We start from the raw sequence: 20,863 nt of genomic DNA, 5'->3' as shown, positions 1-20,863 counted from the left end.
TTCAATCCATATTATACTATATGGGGTTCCCATCTTGAATCCAGACCAGAAAAAACAAACATACATTAAACCATCTCTCAATGAAATTTGACCACATTTTTTATTTTTGTGTGAAAAAAAGCCTTTCTATGTGATTATTCTATCCACATGATATCTCCTATCCATGCTCTATTAATCTATTTATTAATCTATTTACGGTTGTCTCATCCATGCGATTATCCTATGTTTGTGATTATCCTATTATGTTATTATTCAATCCATGCGATTATCCTATTTATGTGAATGTCCAATTCGTGTGATTATCCTATTTATGTGAATGTCCAATCCATGTGATTATCCTATTTATGTGGTTGTCCAATCCATGTGATTATTCTATTTATGTGATTGTCCAATCCATGTGATTATCCTATTTATGTGGTTGTCCAATCCATGTGATTATCCTATTTATGTTATTGTCCAATCCATGTGATTATCCTATTTATGTGATTGTCCAATCCATGTGATTATCCTATTTATGTGATTGTCCAATCCATGTGATTATCCTATTTATGTGAATGTCCAATCCATGTGATTATCCTATTTATGTTATTGTCCAATCCATGTAATTATCCTATTTATGTGATTGTCCAATCCATGTAATTATCCTATTTATGTGATTGTCCAATCCATGTGATTATCCTATTTATGTGATTCTCCAATCCGTGTGATTATCCTATTTATGTGATTCTCCAATCCATGTGATTGTCCTATTTATGCGATTGTCCAATCCATGTAATTATTCTATTTATGTGATTGTCCAATCCGTGTGATTATCCTATTTATGTGGTTGTCCAATCCATGTGATTATCCTATTTATGTTATTGTCCAATCCATGTGATTATCCTATTTATGTGATTGTCCAATCCATGTGATTATCCTATTTATGTTATTGTCCAATCCATGTAATTATCCTATTTATGTTATTGTCCAATCCATGTGATTATCCTATTTATGTGATTCTCCAATCCATGTGATTATCCTATTTATGTGATTGTCCAATCCGTGTGATTATCCTATTTATGTGATTCTCCAATCCATGTGATTATCCTATTTATGTGATTGTCCAATCCATGTGATTGTCCTATTTATGTGATTGTCCAATCCATGTGATTATCCAATTTATGTGATTATCCAATCCGTGTGATTATCCTATTTATGCGATTGTCAAGTCCATGCGATTGCCCTATTTATGTGATTTTCCAATCCATGTGATTATCCTATTTATGTGATTCTCCAATCCATGTGATTATCCTATTTATGTGAATGCCAATCCATGTGATTATCCTATTTATGTGATTATCCAATCCATGTGATTATCCTATTTATGCGATTGTCAAGTCCATGCGATTGCCCTATTTATGTGATTGTCCAATCCATGTGATTATCCTATTTATGTGATTCTCCAATCCATGTGATTATCCTATTTATGTGAATGCCAATCCATGTGATTATCCTATTTATGTGATTCTCCAATCCATGTGATTATCCTATTTATGTGATTGTCCAATCCATGTGATTATCCAATTTATGTGAATGTCCAATCCATGTGATTATCCTATTTATGTGATTCTCCAATCCATGTGATTGTCCTATTTATTTGATTGTCCAATCCATGTAATTATCCTATTTATGTGATTCTCCAATCCATGTGATTATCCTATTTATGTGATTGTCCAATCCGTGTGATTATCCTATTTATGTGATTCTCCAATCCATGTAATTGTCCTATTTATGTGATTGTCCAATCCATGCGATTATCCTATTTATGTGATTATCCAATCCGTGTGATTATCCTATTTATGCGATTGACAAGTCCATGCGATTGCCCTATTCATGTGATTGTCCAATCCATGTGATTATCCTATTTATGTGATTCTCCAATCCATGTGATTATCCTATTTATGTGAATGTCCAATCCATGTGATTATCCTATTTATGTGATTGTCCAATTCATGTGATTATCCTATTTATGTGAATGCCAATCCATGTGATTATCCTATTTATGTGATTCTCCAATCCATGTGATTATCCTATTTATGTGAATGCCAATCCATGTGATTATCCTATTTATGTTATTGTCCAATCCATGTGATTATCCTATTTATGTGATTGTCCAATCCATGTGATTATCCTATTTATGTTATTGTCCAATCCATGTGATTATCCTATTTATGTGAATGTCCAATCCATGTTATTATCCTATTTATGTGATTGTCCAATCCGTGTGATTATCCTATTTATGTGATTGTCCAATCCATGTGATTATCCTATTTATGTGATTGTTCAATCCATGTGATTATCCTATTTATGTGATTGTCCAATCCATGTGATTATCCTATTTATGTTATTGTCCAATCCATGTGATTATCCTATTTATGTGATTGTCCAATCCATGTGATTATCCTATTTATGTTATTGTCCAATCCATGTTATTATCCTATTTATGTGATTGTCCAATCCGTGTGATTATCCTATTTATGTGATTGTCCAATCCATGTGATTATCCTATTTATGTGATTGTCCAATCCATGTGATTATCCTATTTATGTGATTGTCCAATCCATGTGATTATCCTATTTATGTTATTGTCCAATCCATGTGATTATCCTATTTATGTGATTGTCCAATCCATGTGATTATCCTATTTATGTTATTGTCCAATCCATGTGATTATCCTATTTATGTGAATGTCCAATCCATGTGATTATCCTATTTATGTGATTGTCCAATCCGTGTGATTATCCTATTTATGTGATTGTCCAATCCATGTGATTATCCTATTTATGTGATTGTTCAATCCATGTGATTATCCTATTTATGTGATTGTCCAATCCATGTGATTATCCTATTTATGTTATTGTCCAATCCATGTGATTATCCTATTTATGTGATTGTCCAATCCATGTGATTATCCTATTTATGTTATTGTCCAATCCATGTGATTATCCTATTTATGTGATTGTCCAATCCGTGTGATTATCCTATTTATGTGATTGTCCAATCCATGTGATTATCCTATTTATGTGATTGTTCAATCCATGTGATTATCCTATTTATGTGATTGTCCAATCCATGTGATTATCCTATTTATGTTATTGTCCAATCCATGTGATTATCCTATTTATGTGATTGTCCAATCCATGTGATTATCCTATTTATGTTATTGTCCAATCCATGTGATTATCCTATTTATGTTATTGTCCAATCCATGTGATTATCCTATTTATGTGATTGTCCAATACATGTGATTATCCTATTTATGTGATTGTCCAATCCATGTGATTATCCTATTTATGTTATTGTCCAATCCATGTGATTATTCTATTTATGTGATTGTCCAATCCGTGTGATTATCCTATTTATGTGATTGTCCAATCCATGTGATTATCCTATTTATGTTATTGTCCAATCCATGTGATTATCCTATTTATGTGATTGTCCAATCCATGTGATTATCCTATTTATGTGATTGTCCAATCCATGTGATTATCCTATTTATGTGATTGTCCAATCCATGTGATTATCCTATTTATGTGATTGTCCAATCCATGTGATTATCCTATTTATGTGATTCTCCAATCCATGTGATTGTCCTATTTATGTTATTGTCCAATCCATGTGATTATCCTATTTATGTGATTGTCCAATCCATGTGATTATCCTATTTATGTTATTGTCCAATCCATGTGATTATCCTGTTTATGTGATTGTCCAATCCATGTGATTATCCTATTTATGTGATTGTTCAATCCATGTGATTATCCTATTTATGTGATTGTCCAATCCATGTGATTATCCTATTTATGTTATTGTCCAATCCATGTGATTATCCTATTTATGTTATTGTCCGATCCATGTGATTATCCTATTTATGTGATTGTCCAATCCATGTGATTATCCTATTTATGTGATTGTCCAGTCCATGTGATTATCCTATTTATGTGATTGTCCAATACATGTGATTATCCTATTTATGTGATTGTCCAATCCATGTGATTATCCTATTTATGTGATTGTCCAGTCCATGTGATTATCCTATTTATGTGATTGTCCAATACATGTGATTATCCTATTTATGTGATTGTCCAATCCATGTGATTATCCTATTTATGTGATTGTCCAATACATGTGATTATCCTATTTATGTGATTGTCCAATCCATGTGATTATCCTATTTATGTGATTGTCCAATACATGTGATTATCCTATTTATGTGATTGTCCAATCCATGTGATTATCCTATTTATGTGATTGTCCAGTCCATGTGATTATCCTATTTATGTTATTGTCCAATACATGTGATTATCCTATTTATGTGATTGTCCAATCCATGTGATTATCCTATTTATTGATTGTCCAATCCATGTGATTATCCTATTTATGTGAATGTCCAATCCGTGTGATCATCCTATTTATGTGATTGTCCAATACACGTGATTATCCTATTTATGTTATTGTCCAATCCGTGTGATTATCCTATTTATGTGATTGTCCAATCCGTTCGATCATCCTATTTATGTGATTGTCCAATACACGTGATTATCCTATTTATGTGATTGTCCAATCCGTGTGATTATCCTATTTATGTGATTGTCCAATCCATGTGATTATCCTATTTATGTGATTGTCCAATCCATGTGATTATCCTATTTATGTGATTGTCCAATCCATGTGATTATCCTATTTATGTGATTGTCCAATCCGTGTGATCATCCTATTTATGTGATTGTCCAATCCATGTGATTGTCCTATTTATGTGAATGTCCAATCCATGTGATTATCCTATTTATGTGATTGTCCAATCCATGTGATTATCCTATTTATGTTATTGTCCAATTCGTGTGATTATCCTATTTATGTGATTGTCCAATCCATAAACATGTTGTATTCACAATCTATTTTTAATTCCCCTTTCATATGTAACTCACACCCCTTGAGTGAATGGTTTTTCCCATTTTGAAGTAAGTTGCCATGACCTATCCTATTAGGGTGTCACTGTCAGATAACAGATTGTTGAAATACACTGACCTATCTAAAGGTTATGTCATTCCATTTAAATCTTTTGAGGGCAATTTTTTCCATAACTAAAATTATAGTAAATCATTTTGAAATTTCTTTGTATTTTCCTCCAACTTTCTCATTTGCTACAGGTCTGGAAAAAAAGGGGAAAAAGATGCAACTTTGATTTGTGACTTTGAAGTTGAAAAGTTATCAAATTATTACAACTGATATGTTACAAACATCCAAAATTGTATTTGTTTACTTTTGTTGATACCAGTTTGGCATAGCTTTGTCAAATACAACAGAAATGTTGTTTCTTAAAGTTTATTTACCAATTTGATGTCAACATTTGTCATCGCCTTTCACAAACTAATCTTGTATACTCTTTTTTTTCCATATGTTTAAAAAAATAAACATTTTGACCCGATTGGTTAAAAATCAACAAAAACAAAATCAGAAAAAGAATACAAAAATACAGAATTGTACAAAATGATGCATGAATTATTTAACTTCAAAAAATAGTATGTTAAGAGGGTTTAAAAATTTAATATTAAAGTTTAAAAAGGTGTTGAGGCTGGTAAAACCAACAGTGTACTATTATTTTGTTGTCTTAGGTATAATATCCTAGTGGTATGAGGTGAGTGAATGGTTAAAAAATGTATAATCAGTGTTTAATAATTTGTTTAAAAAAGTTGTTTGAATATTTTATCATTGGGATATAAGGTGAAAAGTGTATAGTTAAATATTTTTTTCCCTCTTTTCCTGCATTTTCTACATTTCTTAATATTTATCTTTGATCCACTCTTTTCCTGGATTTCCAACCATTATAAAATGTAATTTTTTTGATTTTTTTCTACCTCTTTCAAAACACTGTACTTTTGCACTGTTTGATATACTGTATTATCACATATATATGTGTATGTTCCAGTAGAAGTGTATCTATGCTATGTTCACATGCACAGTCCCTCTATAGACTGGTCCCATAACATATTGAATTTCTTTAAAACAGCGCTCATCATTGATAATTAAATGATTCTCATTAGTCGTGCATTTCATTAACACAGAACATGTCACTACTTGCAGAAATCAAAAACTGATGGTGAGGGAAATGCTTATGATGGATCTTAGAAAATAAATATATCGGAATCTATCCTGAACTTTCCCACCCAATGAAAACAATGTAATACAACCCTATCCAAACTATTGATCTAAGGATTTTAGAATTAAAGGATTATTGCAGGGTTCAAACTGATTTTTTAGGTTGTCCATATCAAAAATAAATTTGTCGCTGAGTGACAAAAATTGATACGTGTAATATAATGCTTTAGACCACTGGTTTTGTTCATGGCTAAAGTTTCGGCATATGTTAATGACTTCAACTAAGTTTAACGAATAATAATAAATCAGGAAAAAGATCGTGATTTTGTTCATCATGCATGTCTACCAGACAATCTTCACGTACTTCCCAGTACCCGTACCAAGCATTATTGAATATTAAATTGAAATATTTCTCACCTCAAATTGTTATTTTGTGACTGGTCTGTAGTGTGAGTGTGGCATATTATTCCCCAAAATGTTTGATTTCATTGTATTTTAAGGCTTTGTCACCCACACAAATATGGCACTTTTCACAGAAATATGTTAAGGATATAAACCATATTTGTCAATTGAAGCACAGATTTAATAACAATGCAATTTCTAAAATTTACCTTTAGAACATCACGCAATTGTCTCGCCAAACTTTGCTGCGTTAATTTTGAACCAAATGAACATAAATCGGCTTCAAATCTAAAATCTAATTTCCTATTGTAAAAAATATGAAAATATGAAAGGTTTTATTTTGTGAAACACAACGGTTAAGCAAATTATGATTCTACTGAACAAAATATATGTTAAAATTTGAGTCAATCTGATTAAAATCTGATGTAGTGTACGGGCTTTAATTATTTTGGCTATAAACTTATTTTAATTTTATTTTTTATTACTTTTGTTATTAATGCCTTTTTATTTTATTATTTTACTTTGATTTTGATTTTTTTTAATTCCGCCCTACATACATCTGATCCGACGCCTACGTAAGTCCCGTTCAAATCTCGCGTAAGTAACAGCCAATCACAGGCCCCCTTTTATACAGGTTGTCGGTTGCTTACTTTTCAGTGTAGCGATACACTACGGGCAATCTTTCTGTACATTATATTTTGCCCACTTGAATAAACCATTAATAGAAAATTGCTAGTATATTTTTATTTACAAAAGAAATTCCACAGCATTTTACAATTTTTGTCATTACATTGAATATTTTGTTCACTTCCAACAAATGTGTACACTTCCTGATACATCTTCGCCAGCCAAGGTTCGTATATTCAGTCATCGCTTCAATTTTACATCAAACACTGAGCATAATTATCTAGAATGGAAGCAAAAAAATAAGTAAATCGTAATGATTAGAACACTGTAAACAGCTATAGTAAACAATGCAAATTTTAAATTGTATAACGGTCACCGGCCCACGGCATCGACGCAGAAAATTGGAGCAAAAAAAAATATTTCCTGATCAATTGCGATGTGTTCCAAATAAAAAAATATTTTATTCCAGTCCAAATCAGCTGAATTACTTTAATAAAGAGTTATTGTATAATGTACAAAATGTTGATACATTTTGATGAATATTTACAGCTACGGCTTCAATACCGTAGACGGTTTTGACCCGATCGTCAACAAAACATCCCCCGTCTCCAGGGCAAGCGACTGGAAAAAGACACCTGTGTTCGGTCGAACCGGTGGAAACAAAATCGTCACTCCCAGAATAACTACGCAAAATAACGATCTAAACTCGAACCATTCGAGCCACAATATAAACATAAAAAAATGACTTTCGTTGCATTTGACAATGATAAACTTACCGAAAAGCCGTGTTCTTCTCGGTCGCTAACATCGGTATAATCCGCCATTTTATTTGAGTGTGTTTGCCACCTGACTCTGCCCAGTGACGTCATCATGTGCGCTATAGAAGAAGGTCTGTGATTCGTTGACTAAAATCGTCGACAGTGGGTCTCGTTGAAATCTCGTTACATAGGCATCGGCTCAGATGTATGTAGGGCGGAATTTTAAAAAAATCACAAAATCAAAATCAAAGTAAAATAATAAAATAAAAAGGCATTAATAACAAAAGTAATAAAACATAAAATTAAAATAAGTTTATAGCCAAAATAATTAAAGCCCGTACACTACATCAGATTTTAATCAGATTGAATTTGAGTTTACCCTTTTGTATATGCACTCCTATTCAAAATATACTTCTAATAGAGAAAATACAGTACCTCTGATTAGATTATTATAATTTAATTCTTGTTTATCAGGTACTTCCCTCACACTCTCTAAGCAGCGAAAGTTTATCAAAGTTTTATACCTATACAGAAGCCATTGAGGAAGAGTTTCAGGTAAGATCATATCATATGTTATATCTTTAAATGCAATGACTTTCAGATAGTCAGAAATTACTTTAATTTAGGGCTGAATTAATAGATTTTAGACACTGCAAGTTCTCATTGAGAGTGAGAGAGCCACAATTTTTTTCACCATTCTCTCTCAGTTATCTTGTTACTGCTCCAAAAAACCATGGTTACATCATCAATAGAAAAGTAGACATGATGACAGGAGACAATGTAACAAAATTTTGAGAAGCACAAACAAGACTTGTGGTTTTCTCACTGTCCACGAGATTCTAGTGGTCATTGCATCCTTAGTATGGGAATACCACAATATGGGATGGTCATTTATTTATTATTTGTAAAGACACTCCACGCGGTTAACGAGTGAAAGGCAAAGACAAGTTTATTGAGAAAGACAACTTACAGACACAAACTACAAAACTAATAAAATTACAAATCACTAAAATACAATTCATTAAACTACAAAATTGGATTTTGGGATTCAAAAGAAGGAGGGGGAAAACCTGTATGAGGCTGCCCGACCTTGAAATGGGGGTCAGGATGAAATCCAATGCCCAAATGAGGTACACGACCTGCTGGTGGAGCGAAGTAACACCCATGAAATAAAGAGACCTGAAAGAAAAATAAAGGGGTAGTAGGGGTGACTCAAACTTGAACAGACCAAGGAGTGGTGCAGAGGGAACGGATGTTTACGGTCTGCGTGGTCTGCTCAAGAATAAAGTAACTAAACTGAACTTCTCACGCCCCAGCGGACATGAACTAAGTGGCACAGGGTGAGGTAGTAACCTCGCGGCCTATGGGACAGCCATGTGTGGCCCGTGATGCAGGTGGTAAAAGTACGAACGCGGTTTACGGAGATGCTAGGACGATAAAGGTTTCTCTTGAAAGCTGTTAAGGTGCGTGGATTTAGGTCCGGTAGCAGTCACTGGTCCATCTTCCGAAGATTTTGATAAGATGGTCTGAAATATGACGCGTTGCAGCAGTTGTAGCAGCTCCAATACGGAATGAATGACCGGCATAAATAAGTGGATCATGACCCAGCCGCGTTAGCAAGAGACGTAGCGCATTGATAACAAATTCCCTGTGGAGTGGGGTTTCTTCTGGTAGAGCCAGTAGTGGGTCATTAGGTAGTGCGTTCATTTGGTAGCGAACAGACAGGAGATGACACATTGTGGTGACCGGACAAACCACGTTGCCTGTTGGAAATAATTGCAGGTGAAAACCTTGACGGAACTGGTCTGTCTTTGAAGACTTGATGTGCACTGTTACAGAGTTCATTGAATCTTTTTTTATTATTGATGATGACATTCTTTATGCAGTAGAGATGAATATTGGGATTGAACGCATTCACTGGGGCAGTAAACTCGCTGCAGCGCAAGAAGCCAAAAAAGGCAAGGGTGAACGATGACTGCAAAAGTAAATCTGTGTAGCTGCCATATACACCGCTTTGCAGAAGCACACACAATTGCTTAAGGATGTCCACAGTTATGGGCAAACGCGGGCGAGGTGGAGAACCCTGTATCCGGTGAATCCCTCTCAACACACGGGATAGACGAGTGAACTCCAAGCCCTCGGATGTGATTATGGGGTTTCCATAACCTCCCTGAATGTAGTGGTTTTGAAATGTTGCGTGGTAAACTTTAATCGTAGAAAGTTTCAATCGCAGACTGGAAGCACAGTGAGCTGCAAAGTAAATGACAGTGTCCTCTGAAATATCTGGATAGGATGCTGCAGCACCAGGTAACTGTTGCATAGGGTGCTGAGGGAGGCATCCTGAAAGTGCGAAATAGCATCATTTAGCCGAACATTATTTCGCAAGGTATTGGGCACGGCTGTTCTTGTGCGAGTGGGGCTGCTTCCCGGAAACTACGAACCTGCAAACCTGATAGAGAATCAGCAATAATGTTAATGGACCCAGGTATATGTTCTGCCTGGAAAGTGAAGCTAACGGTGGCTGCTAGAATGACTAGGTGGCGCATGAGTTTTATTAAAGCTGGTGACTTTGAACACCCTTTGTTAGGGGAGAGTAGGAAATCAAACAAGCAGTGCACCGCAGTCATTACCGCGGTGGTGGTGGGTGCTCGCCGGTCGACCACATTTTATGCAAAAATAAAGGATAGATTCCATGACGCCGGCTGACCGCGGTCTTCCGCGGTGGGCTCGCACAGCAATTCACACTTATTGTCAAGACCATTTGTGAACACAAAGAACTGGGAAATTAAAAGGATCACAAAGTTCTAATGAAAAATTAAACCAATTTGGCTGAGCCAAAAGCTAAGAAACTAGTCTATAGTAGTTGACATTATTTTATTTGCATGAGCCTTGGAATAAAATCACAAAACGATCCAGAAAGACGTAGAGATCAACATAATATAAAATATGATCGCATTATTTTGTGAATATATATCATGCATGGTCTCAGAAAATGTTTAGAAAGATTAATGTTTCGCGTAGACCAAATATAATCACGCATAAGTATAAATTCAAAGTGTTTTAATACATTGGTGAGAGGTTGCATTTACGTGAACAAGAACATGCACTATGAAGATACAATAACATACAATAACATACAATATCATGCGTAATGTTAAATATGTGAATTGAACGCGAATCAAACACGAACTGCGGAATGCTGTCTTCACACTCGTTTGTCGTTGCCTCGTTCTTGAACGATTGAGTTTGTGTGTTCGTTACTCCACTTCTGCTTGGAGTGCCGTTCATAATTTCCTGTGCAGATAGTCGATTCAGTTGGGAAACGGTCGACGAATTCTGCGCTGCAGTCAATAAATTTGCAATCGAGGCTTGCAAGTCATTGATCATTGCTGGAATTACTGGTTGTACATTCCCCGTTGACTCAATTGTACCATGCGAAGGGCCTGATTGAGCGATGGTGGGTAAGGACGGCTGCATCATGGCTGCGGCAAGTTGGTTGGGTGTCGGTTTTGAACAGGATCACGTCACTGGCCTCGAATACGGTTGTATTCTTGTTGAAACACCACTGGTTTTCCTTGACTGACACCCTTTTCCTCTAAGAGCCATGGTATTTTTTTGAAAAAATGCGATTGTTTGACAAGGAGAATGCAATTATTGTAATAACGAGCAAAGAGAATACAATGCTTGAGCAGTGCCGCGTAAAAAACAATGAATGAAAACTGCTGAACAAAAGAAAACAAAGGAGGTAGGAACGCTTCAATCCGTGTGCACAAGCTGTCTATGATTGGCTGGCGAAAATAAGCTGATTGGTTGACAAAGATGTGAGCTGATTCGTCGAAATAAACAGCCTGTGATTGGCTGAGAGCAGAGCATCCTGAATCATAGAATTGTATCAAGCTCAAGGGTTCCATGTCCTTACAAACTCACACTTGTGCAAGCACAAGTGAACAATTAATTTCACTACATCAAAAAATGCAGCTACAAACAGTAAAAAAACAATTTCAAGAAATTAAAAGTTAGAAAATCCCATTATTTTTGTTATAAATACTCATATCTGAAATTTATGACTAAAATATTTTGAGAGAGGACAAATTTTTATTAATTGATTGATTCAAGAAACTAGAAAATTATTATTATTTATTCTTGCAGATGTGACAAGAATATTGAGGTCTTGACTCTTTTCAATAGAATTTAAATAAAATTTGATCCAAACTTGAAAGGAATGAAGTATTACCATGTGTGTCAACGTAAATGTTATCTGTATCACTTTACAGATTTTTAGATTATTTCTTTTTTTTGTAGAGTCTTCCAGATCCTGTTGCAAAAACAAGTGAGATGCCATCAGGAGTTGAGAAAAAGAATCGTTACAGCAATGTTATACCCCCAGCAAAGAGCAGAGTTCAGTTGACGACTAGAATTGGTGAGACCAACTCTGAGTATATTAATGCGAACTTTGTCAAGGTAGGAGAAGTACATTGTAGCTATTCATGTTGCCGAACTTTTAATTTTGTTTAAAACAAATGTTAATGTTAGTAATCAACCAGATATGTTTTCCAAATTTCCCAAAAAATTTCTCCAAAGACAACTGAACAAGAGAACAGTATATCATAATGTGCATAATAGTTTCCGCTTCCCATTCACAGAATAGTAAATTGTAACTTGCACTTTGAGATTTCTAGTTTTGGAGCATCATGTTTCTAGTATGTTCATTTAGGTAACAAGGAAATATAGAAGTTGCTGCAAAAAAACGAAAGCGATGCAATAAAATGTTTAACCACTAGAAAATTATTTCTGTATATCTTAAAAAAAAGTTTCAAAGATAAAAATATTGTTATAATTTGTTGTTGTCATATGTAATGTAGTAAAGTGTTTGCAAGAAATACACGTTTGCCGGCTTGTCATTGAACAAAACTTCACATATAATGGCTGACGTAATAAAATTGAGAGCTACAGCTGCTGATAGTTTAATAAGTGATAGCAAATTGTAGATACCGGTAATATCAACATTTCATAATTATGACATCATTATTGTTCTTTCACTTTTCATTTTCTTTCACTTTTCATTTTCCCAAATTGCAATTTTTTCAACAATTTAATGAATGTGCATTGTCAAAATAATTCTGTTGCCAGGGTTACAATGGCCAACGAAAAGCATACATAGCAACACAGGCTCCTTTAGAGAATACGTTGGAGAACTTCTGGCGGTTGGTATGGGAACAACAGTCTAGGGTCATAATAATGTTAACAGACATACAGGAAAACGGCATTGTAAGTTTATTTATTTATTTATTTATTTATTACCTTGCCCGTACCATCAAAGATGGAAGGGAAAGGTATATTAAGGGAAAGATTTTGTCCGGCGTTGTCGTCGTCGTCGTCGTTGTCGTCGTTAATAATTGTTATTGTGTGCATGATAACTTTACTAATTCTATTCCAAACTTCATCAAACTTGGTCACCTTGTTCATCAGTATAAAGTCTTCCCTGAGTTTGAACAACAGATGTCCTGTATGAAAATATCATGCAAAAATTGAGAAAAATATTTCGACTGTTTCTACTTGACTGATCACTGGTGATACACATCAAAGGTCACTGATCTCAGTGGAAATATGCTTTGTTGTATGTGTTCAATAAAGCAAATGATTTATCTTGTAATAATATCCTTGGTAATGTATCTCAGAATCCCTTACTGGGTTTCAAAACCAACTCATGGAGAGATTGCACAGTCTGATACACATTTGCAAACCTACCAATAAATCTTTACAGAAAACAAGATGTCAGAAAATCAATATAAGCACTGCTATGAACTGGGTGCCAAACTTTGATCAAGATCTGAAGCTAATAGAAAATCTGTTTAGTTCAAAGTTATCAAATCAAAAACAATACATAAAAAATACATAAAAGCAAAACATTTCATCCACATTTTAAAAAGAAAATTGTTCTAAAATATATGTATTCTGTATTTGACAAACAGTTCATTCGACAAATGAAAACTCACAGGAATATGTTTCAGCTATTAGAACAGAATGATAGAGTTTTTATAATACTAGTTTAAAAACTCACTTCAAACAAAGATTGCAGTGTTTGAAGATGTAGGTTCTCAGGAGGCAACAGTACTGTTGACTTCTCCCTCCACTGGACACCAACTAACTATTTAAAGCAGAGCTTGCAACATGATAGCTATTCATAAAGGGTGTTTTTTTTTTTTACTTTTCATATAATACAGTAGTCACACAATGAGGCAGTTCATATTTGTCTCAGTGAATCATTAATTTTTGACAGACACCTGTACAAAATACTTGGACAAAAGCCAGCTAAGATTTTCTGTTATCTTGCATGTTTTATGAATCTATTCACGTCTAAATGCAGCACTTTTTTTTTGCAATGAGGCATTTGTTTTTATACTAAAATATCTGAATTACTTTGAATAAAGCTGGAAATTATGTCACTTAAAATAATTAAACAAATAAGGCACCAATGTTTTTGTAAGATATTTACATCTTTAAAGGACATTCGGTAGACTGATTCCCCACTGTTAGTTCAACCCCAAAACTTTTTTGTATTCAAAATTAATTATGACAATGTATATTTATATTGAAACAAACTACTGTAAAATGACTAATATTCACTGGGTTTAAATTTCACTGATTTACCATTTCAGGCATATTCAGTGGGTTTTAAATTCACGGTTTCGTCATTTAGATAATGTGTTCTATGCTAAATTTTACATATTCACTGTGTTTTAATTTAGCGCATTTTTCCAGTCAGCGAAATAAGCTAAATTAAAACCCAGTGAATAATTACCCCCTTTACAGTATGTTAAAGGGAATTATATTATATAACAAAGGGCAAGGTCACCAGAGTTCAACTATGTTTTATTTATTGTGCTGTACATTATCTAGTTTCAGTTGGATTTTAGTTTCACTGGAAACAATGCATGTGGAATGTTGTGTGTAAGGATATTTTACTTTGATCTTGTGGTGAAATCTTACTGGGAAGTAAAATATGGTTTTTATTTTGACTGACAGCTTTTTATGTTGTCAGTCTTTGTTGCTCCATCTTTTGAGACAAAGTAGTCCTCTTATTTAGACTGATTTCAAGAGTGTACAATTAAAGATTTAATGTAATTGTCATATTCTATGCTACATGAAAATATACAAAGAAATAGATCAATACACCATCAGTGAATAAGTCAACAATTATATACTAATTTAGATATTATGTCACATGACTCTGAAATATGCAAAAAAAAAGTGATGCATGTCAAAAATTGATTACAGGAGAAATAGTTTAACAGAATTCTATTATTGTATATGACATGTCAGCTGGCAGTACACGGATAAATCAAAACATATTTAAACTTTCGAAGTTGTAAGAATTTTTACTGTTTGTAATTTTTACAGGATGTAGTAGACTTAACAGTCACTATTTTATACATTTGTTGTTTATTGTCTAGTTTGGTGGCATTTGTCTATCTGCATGCAATGGATGTGTTTCCCACTCAAAATAGTAACCACTATACCCAAAAAAGGCATTTTTAACAAAAAAGTCAGGATATGTGTTTATAACAGCAGACCGTTCTGCCTTTATGCTCAAACTATAAATATTGACCTAATTTGCATAAATTGGCCTACTTAGCAATGGAAACAATGCACACACGCCCTGTCTCTGTGATCGTTCTATATTAGTACACCATGTGTGACACATCCAAAAATTAGCGCTCCTTAAAATTGTTATCAGAATTATTATTAGAAATTAAGAGAAGGAGGGGACCAAGATGGAAGAATACGACTCCAATGTCCAAAGAAGCAAAACTTCGTCTCAAAAATAAACATCGATCGTGGTATGAGTCCAGCGAAAGTTCGAACTCCGACGTTACTGCTGTGATGGTGCAACATTTATCTACATGTATCTCAGACAAGAAATAGAAGAAGCGCCAAGTGCATCAGAAAAGAAATTATTGTCACATGGTGACGATGATAAAATGGCTGAAGCAGATAGATCGCTGAGACTGATCGGTGTCTACATTTTAAATAGCAAACTTTTTCAGCGATTGCGGAAATTAATTCTGACCTAGCCGATTGTTTCAATCGCTCTGGTTGTCGTTGTGGTTAACTTCTGAAAGCGGTTTTCTTCGGCCTGGCATGTTGTTATTATTTGAAAACGATTGATGCTTCTCAAGAAAAATGATCACCCAAATGACAACCCAAATGGCAAATGATGACCCAAATCAAGAAACGTGTCAATCACCTCGCTCCTTATGCAAAGTGTCTCCGTCCAATTATGACGTCAAAGTTTCAGAGCTGAACTGTACTGCATGTTTACTTCCTGTATACCAGACAGGGTTATTTTTTCACAGGCTGGCTTTGGGTATGGCAAAGTACTTTTTAGCTCCGTTGTCGACTTTGTCGAGCGGAGCTTATCAAATGAGTGATTGTCCATCGTCCGTGTCAATGTTTTACTTTTTTGACTTCTTCTTGAAAACTACAAGCCTGAATGCTTTGATACTTGGTGTATATGTACCTTGGGTAGACCTCTCTCAGATTTGTTCATTTCATGATGATATCTTCAATTCTCTAATTTTGGTGAATATTTCTGTCATTTTTGGTAAAAAGTGATATTTTCGACTTCTTGTTATAAACCGCAAGTCCAATAGCTTTGATATTATATATATTGGTACTACATGTGGACCTCTCTCAGGTTTGTTCATTTTGTAATGATATCTTTAGTTCTCTAATTTTGGTGAATATTTTTGTCATTTTTGGTAAAAAGTGATATTTTCGACTTCTCGTTAAAAACCGCAAGTCCAATTACTTTGATATTACATATATAGGTACTACATGTGGATCTCTCAGATTTGTTCATTTTGTAATGATATCTTTAGTTCTCTAATTTTGGTGAATATTTTTGTCATTTTTAGTAAAAAGTGATATTTTTGACTTCTTGTTAAAAACCGCAAGTCCAATTGCTTTGATATTACATATATAGGTACTACATGTGGACCACTCTCAAATTTGTTCATTTTGTAATGATATCGTCAATTCTCTAATTTTGGTGAACTTTTTTGTCATTTTTGGTAAAAAGTGATATTTTCGACTTCTTGTTAAAAACCGCAAGTCCAATTGCTTTGATATTACATATATAGGTACTACATGTGGACCTCTTTCAGATTTGTTCATTTTGTAATGATATCTTTAATTCTCTAATTTTGGTGAATACTGCAGCACTTCTAAGATTTACTGTTTAGTCTTCTCATATATCTACTGCAAGTGTTTATACCAGTATAAGCTATACAATGACACATGGTAGTTCTGTGAACTAGACACCACTAGGAACAATCGATTGATGTTACAAGTCTAGTGAACACTTTGCAAACCCATTGAACAGAATAATTATTCCTGCTGAAATTTTGAAGCGAAATTTTATCCATTTTTATGTATTTTATTAATTTTAGACCAAATGGATATAGTGTTCTATGATGTCTTGGTCAAAATATTTGAAAAAATATGTAAGTTTTTTTTGTGAAAGGTGAATTTATTTTCATTATTATTATTTTTTTATTCATTCATTTAGAAAAAGTGTTACCAGTATTGGCCAACTCAAAAAGAAGGTTTGTTGTCCTCTCATCTCTATGGCGATTATCTGATCTCAGTTGAGGAAATACAAAAGAAGGAATACTGTACGGTGAGCACATTGCTGATGAAGGACATTGAGGTTAGATATTAAACAATTATCAATTTTATTAAAAAGATGTGAATATTATAACAGGTGAATATTTATATTAATAAAATTATGATATGATGGGCAAACATTTACAACAAATTAGAGACCACACAATTTTTCGAGATACAAGAGTAAAAAATGTCATGAAAAAAAAGTCCAAATTGGCATTTTTGTACTAGTTTCCATGGTGAAATTATTTCTTCATACCTTAAATTTTGCTCAGTGACAAGAAATGACAAAGTCATATATTATTATTGACATGGTTCCTAATATTGTGAAAACATTTTAACAAATTTATGGATAATTTAGTGAGTTTCCAGGGTGATTTTCCATTCCTGGTATATACAATGGGAGGTTAACTCCCACAATGCATTGCATATATGTGCAGTAACATGCTCAGTAGTGCAAAATTTAAATTTGGTTAAATTTCCATACAATGATCGCAATTTGCATTTTCCAACAGAAAATATGATATCCATAGTCTATCACACCTCATGAATATTTTATGATTCGACTACATTTAGAGTTTGAGAGAATTGTATGTTTTATTTTGTGTTTTATTTTCATCGTAGAAAAAGGTAAATCTTTTTTTTTTTTTTTCCTTCATTAGAAAAATTTGTGTCGTAGGCTGACTCATCACTGGTTCACGGCATGGCCATATGACAACGTTCCTGACCAACCTGTATCTGTTGTGTCTTTTTTGCTGGATACCAGACAATACATCCATGAACATCATGGCCCTGTTATTGTACATTGCAGGTAAGTTGCCATGGTTATGTATTTGTTTATTCCTGTAAATATGGGAGTGAAAACCCAATATAAAGTTAAATATTAAAGCCAAAAAATCTTTTTTTGCAATTGACACTAGCGAATGTCATCTCATTTTTCTGATATTGATTTTTATCTTGCCCGTACCATCAAAGATGGAAGGGAAAGGTATATTAAGGGAAAAATTTTGTCCGGCGTTGTCGTCGTCGTCGTCGTTAATAATTGTTATTGTGTGCATGATAACTTTACTAATTCTATTCCAAACTTCATCAAACTTGGTCACCTTGTTCATCAGTATAAAGTCTTCCCTGAGTTTGAACAACAGATGTCCTGTATGAAAATATCATGCAAAAATTGAGAAAAATATTTTGACTGTTTCTACTTGACTGATCACTGGTGATACACATCAAAGGTCACTGATCTCAGTGGAAATATGCATTGTTGTATGTGTTCAATGAAGCAAATGATTTATCTTGTAATAATAACCTTGGTAATGTATCCCTTACTGGGTTTCAAAACCAACTCATGGAGAGATTGCACAGTCTGATACACATTTGCAAACCTACCAATGAATCTTTACAGAAAACAAGATGTCAGAAAATCAATATAAGCACTCCTATGAACTGGGTGCCAAACTTTGATCAAGATCTGAAGCTAATAGAAAATCTGTTTAGTTCAAAGTTATCAAATCAAAAACAATACATAAAAAATACATAAAAAGCAAAACATTTCATCCACATTTTAAAAAGAAAATTGTTCTAAAATATATGTATTCTGTATTTGACAAACAGTTCATTCGACAAATGAAAACTCACAGGAATATGTTTCAGCTATTAGAACAGAATGATAGAGTTTTTATAATACTAGTTTAAAAACGCACTTCAAAGATTGCAGTGTTTGAAGATGTAGATTCTCAGGAGGCAACAGTACTGTTGACTTCTCCCTCCACTGGATACCAACTAACTATTTAAGTTGATTTGCATATAAAGCAGAGCTTGCAACATGATAGCTATTCATAAAGGGTGTTTTTTTTTTACTTTTCATATAATACAGTAGTAACACAATGAGGCAGTTCATATTTGTCTCAGTGAATCATTAATTTTTGACAGACACCTGTACAAAATACTTGGACTAAAGCCAGCTAAAATTTTCCGTTATCTTGCATGTTTTATGAATCTATTCACATCTAAATGCAGCACTTTTTTTTCAATGAGACATTTGTTTTTATACTAAAATATCTGAATTACTTTGAAGAAAGCTGGAAATTATGTCCCTTAAAATAATTAAACAAATAAGGCACCAATGTTTTTGTAAGATATTTACATCTTTTAAGGACATTCGGTAGACTGATTCCCCACTGTTGGTTCAACCCCAAAACTTGTTTGTATTCATAATTAATTATGACAATGCTTATTTATATTGAAACAAACTATGATAAAGGGAATTATATTATATAACAAAGGGCAAGGTCACCAGAGTTCAACTATATTTTAGTTAGTTAATGGCCATGAAATATACAAGATATCTTTAGACCTGGTCAACTTTATTAGTCCAAACTCTTTTCCACTAATGCTTGAATTATAGTTGGGTAACTATGCAACAGATTTCTTTTGAAAATTATTAAATTCATGAAGGTGAATGTGATACAGTATAGGCGCCAATTACTAAATTAAAGTTAAAATCCGAAGTTGTGTGCAGGAAAGATTAACATGAAGCATCTGTAAAAACGAAAGTGGTGTAATGACATATCTAACCACTAGAGGGCGCTGTGGGGGAAGTCAATGCATGAATGTGTAGAATAATTACTTACTCTGTCCATCTAAACTGATCACCTCGTTCTTCGCTTGCAGTGCGGGTACTGGACGTACAGGCACTGTGATTGCTGTGGATATTGGTATGAGAGGTCTGGAAGACACACTGACTGTCAACGTACCCAATACGGTGTGTCTGATAAGACAAGACAGATCACACGCCGTACAAACAAAGGAACAATACAATTACATTTACCAGGTAAAAGTGTATCTTGCATGAAGAAGGAATGTACAACAAACATGTCTTTGCAGAAAACTACGTAAATCAAAAACATTCCTTCGACCTACTCATACCTGCCTTACAACCTACTGTAAAATGACTAATTTTCACTGGGTTTAAATTACACTGATTTACCATTTCAGGCATATTCAGTGGGTTTTAAATTCACGGTTTCGTCATTTAGATAATGTGTTCTATGCTAAATTTTACATATTCACTGTGTTTTAATTTAGCGCATTTTTCCAGTCAGCGAAATAAGCTAAATTAAAACCCAGTGAATAATTACCCACTTTACAGTACTTTTTAGCTCCACTGTTGACTTTGTCGAGCGGAGCTTATCATATGAGTGATTGTCCGGCATCGTCGTCCGTATCAATGTTTTACTTTTTCGACTTCTTCTTGAAAATTACAAGCCTGA

The 20,863-nt window shown here is 33.9% G+C and overlaps 1 protein-coding gene and 1 long non-coding RNA gene across 2 annotated transcripts in view; one reads left to right on the top strand and one right to left on the bottom strand.

Moving 5' to 3' along the window:
- LOC100369011 (uncharacterized) overlaps positions 1-20,863 on the top strand; it is a 38,973-nt gene that overhangs the window by 12,026 nt on the left and 6,084 nt on the right. The window contains exons 5-10 of the mRNA XM_006811160.3: positions 8,400-8,480; positions 12,228-12,386; positions 13,056-13,193; positions 17,497-17,637; positions 18,257-18,405; positions 20,265-20,424. Of these exons, the coding sequence (XP_006811223.1) occupies positions 8,400-8,480; positions 12,228-12,386; positions 13,056-13,193; positions 17,497-17,637; positions 18,257-18,405; positions 20,265-20,424 (828 nt within the window). The remainder of the gene's footprint in view (positions 1-8,399; positions 8,481-12,227; positions 12,387-13,055; positions 13,194-17,496; positions 17,638-18,256; positions 18,406-20,264; positions 20,425-20,863) is intronic.
- LOC146735036 (uncharacterized) lies at positions 7,001-8,286 on the bottom strand. The gene is made up of 2 exons (XR_014931310.1): positions 7,944-8,286; positions 7,001-7,447 (listed from the first exon to the last, which is right to left on the bottom strand). It is a non-coding gene; the product is annotated as an uncharacterized LOC146735036 (long non-coding RNA).

Source organism: Saccoglossus kowalevskii, chromosome 13, assembly GCF_978046115.1.
Source record: "Saccoglossus kowalevskii chromosome 13, keSacKowa6.1, whole genome shotgun sequence".
Lineage (NCBI taxonomy): Eukaryota > Metazoa > Hemichordata > Enteropneusta > Harrimaniidae > Saccoglossus > Saccoglossus kowalevskii.
Note: the sequence above shows the minus strand (reverse complement) of the source record. Positions and strands in the feature narration are given on the sequence as shown.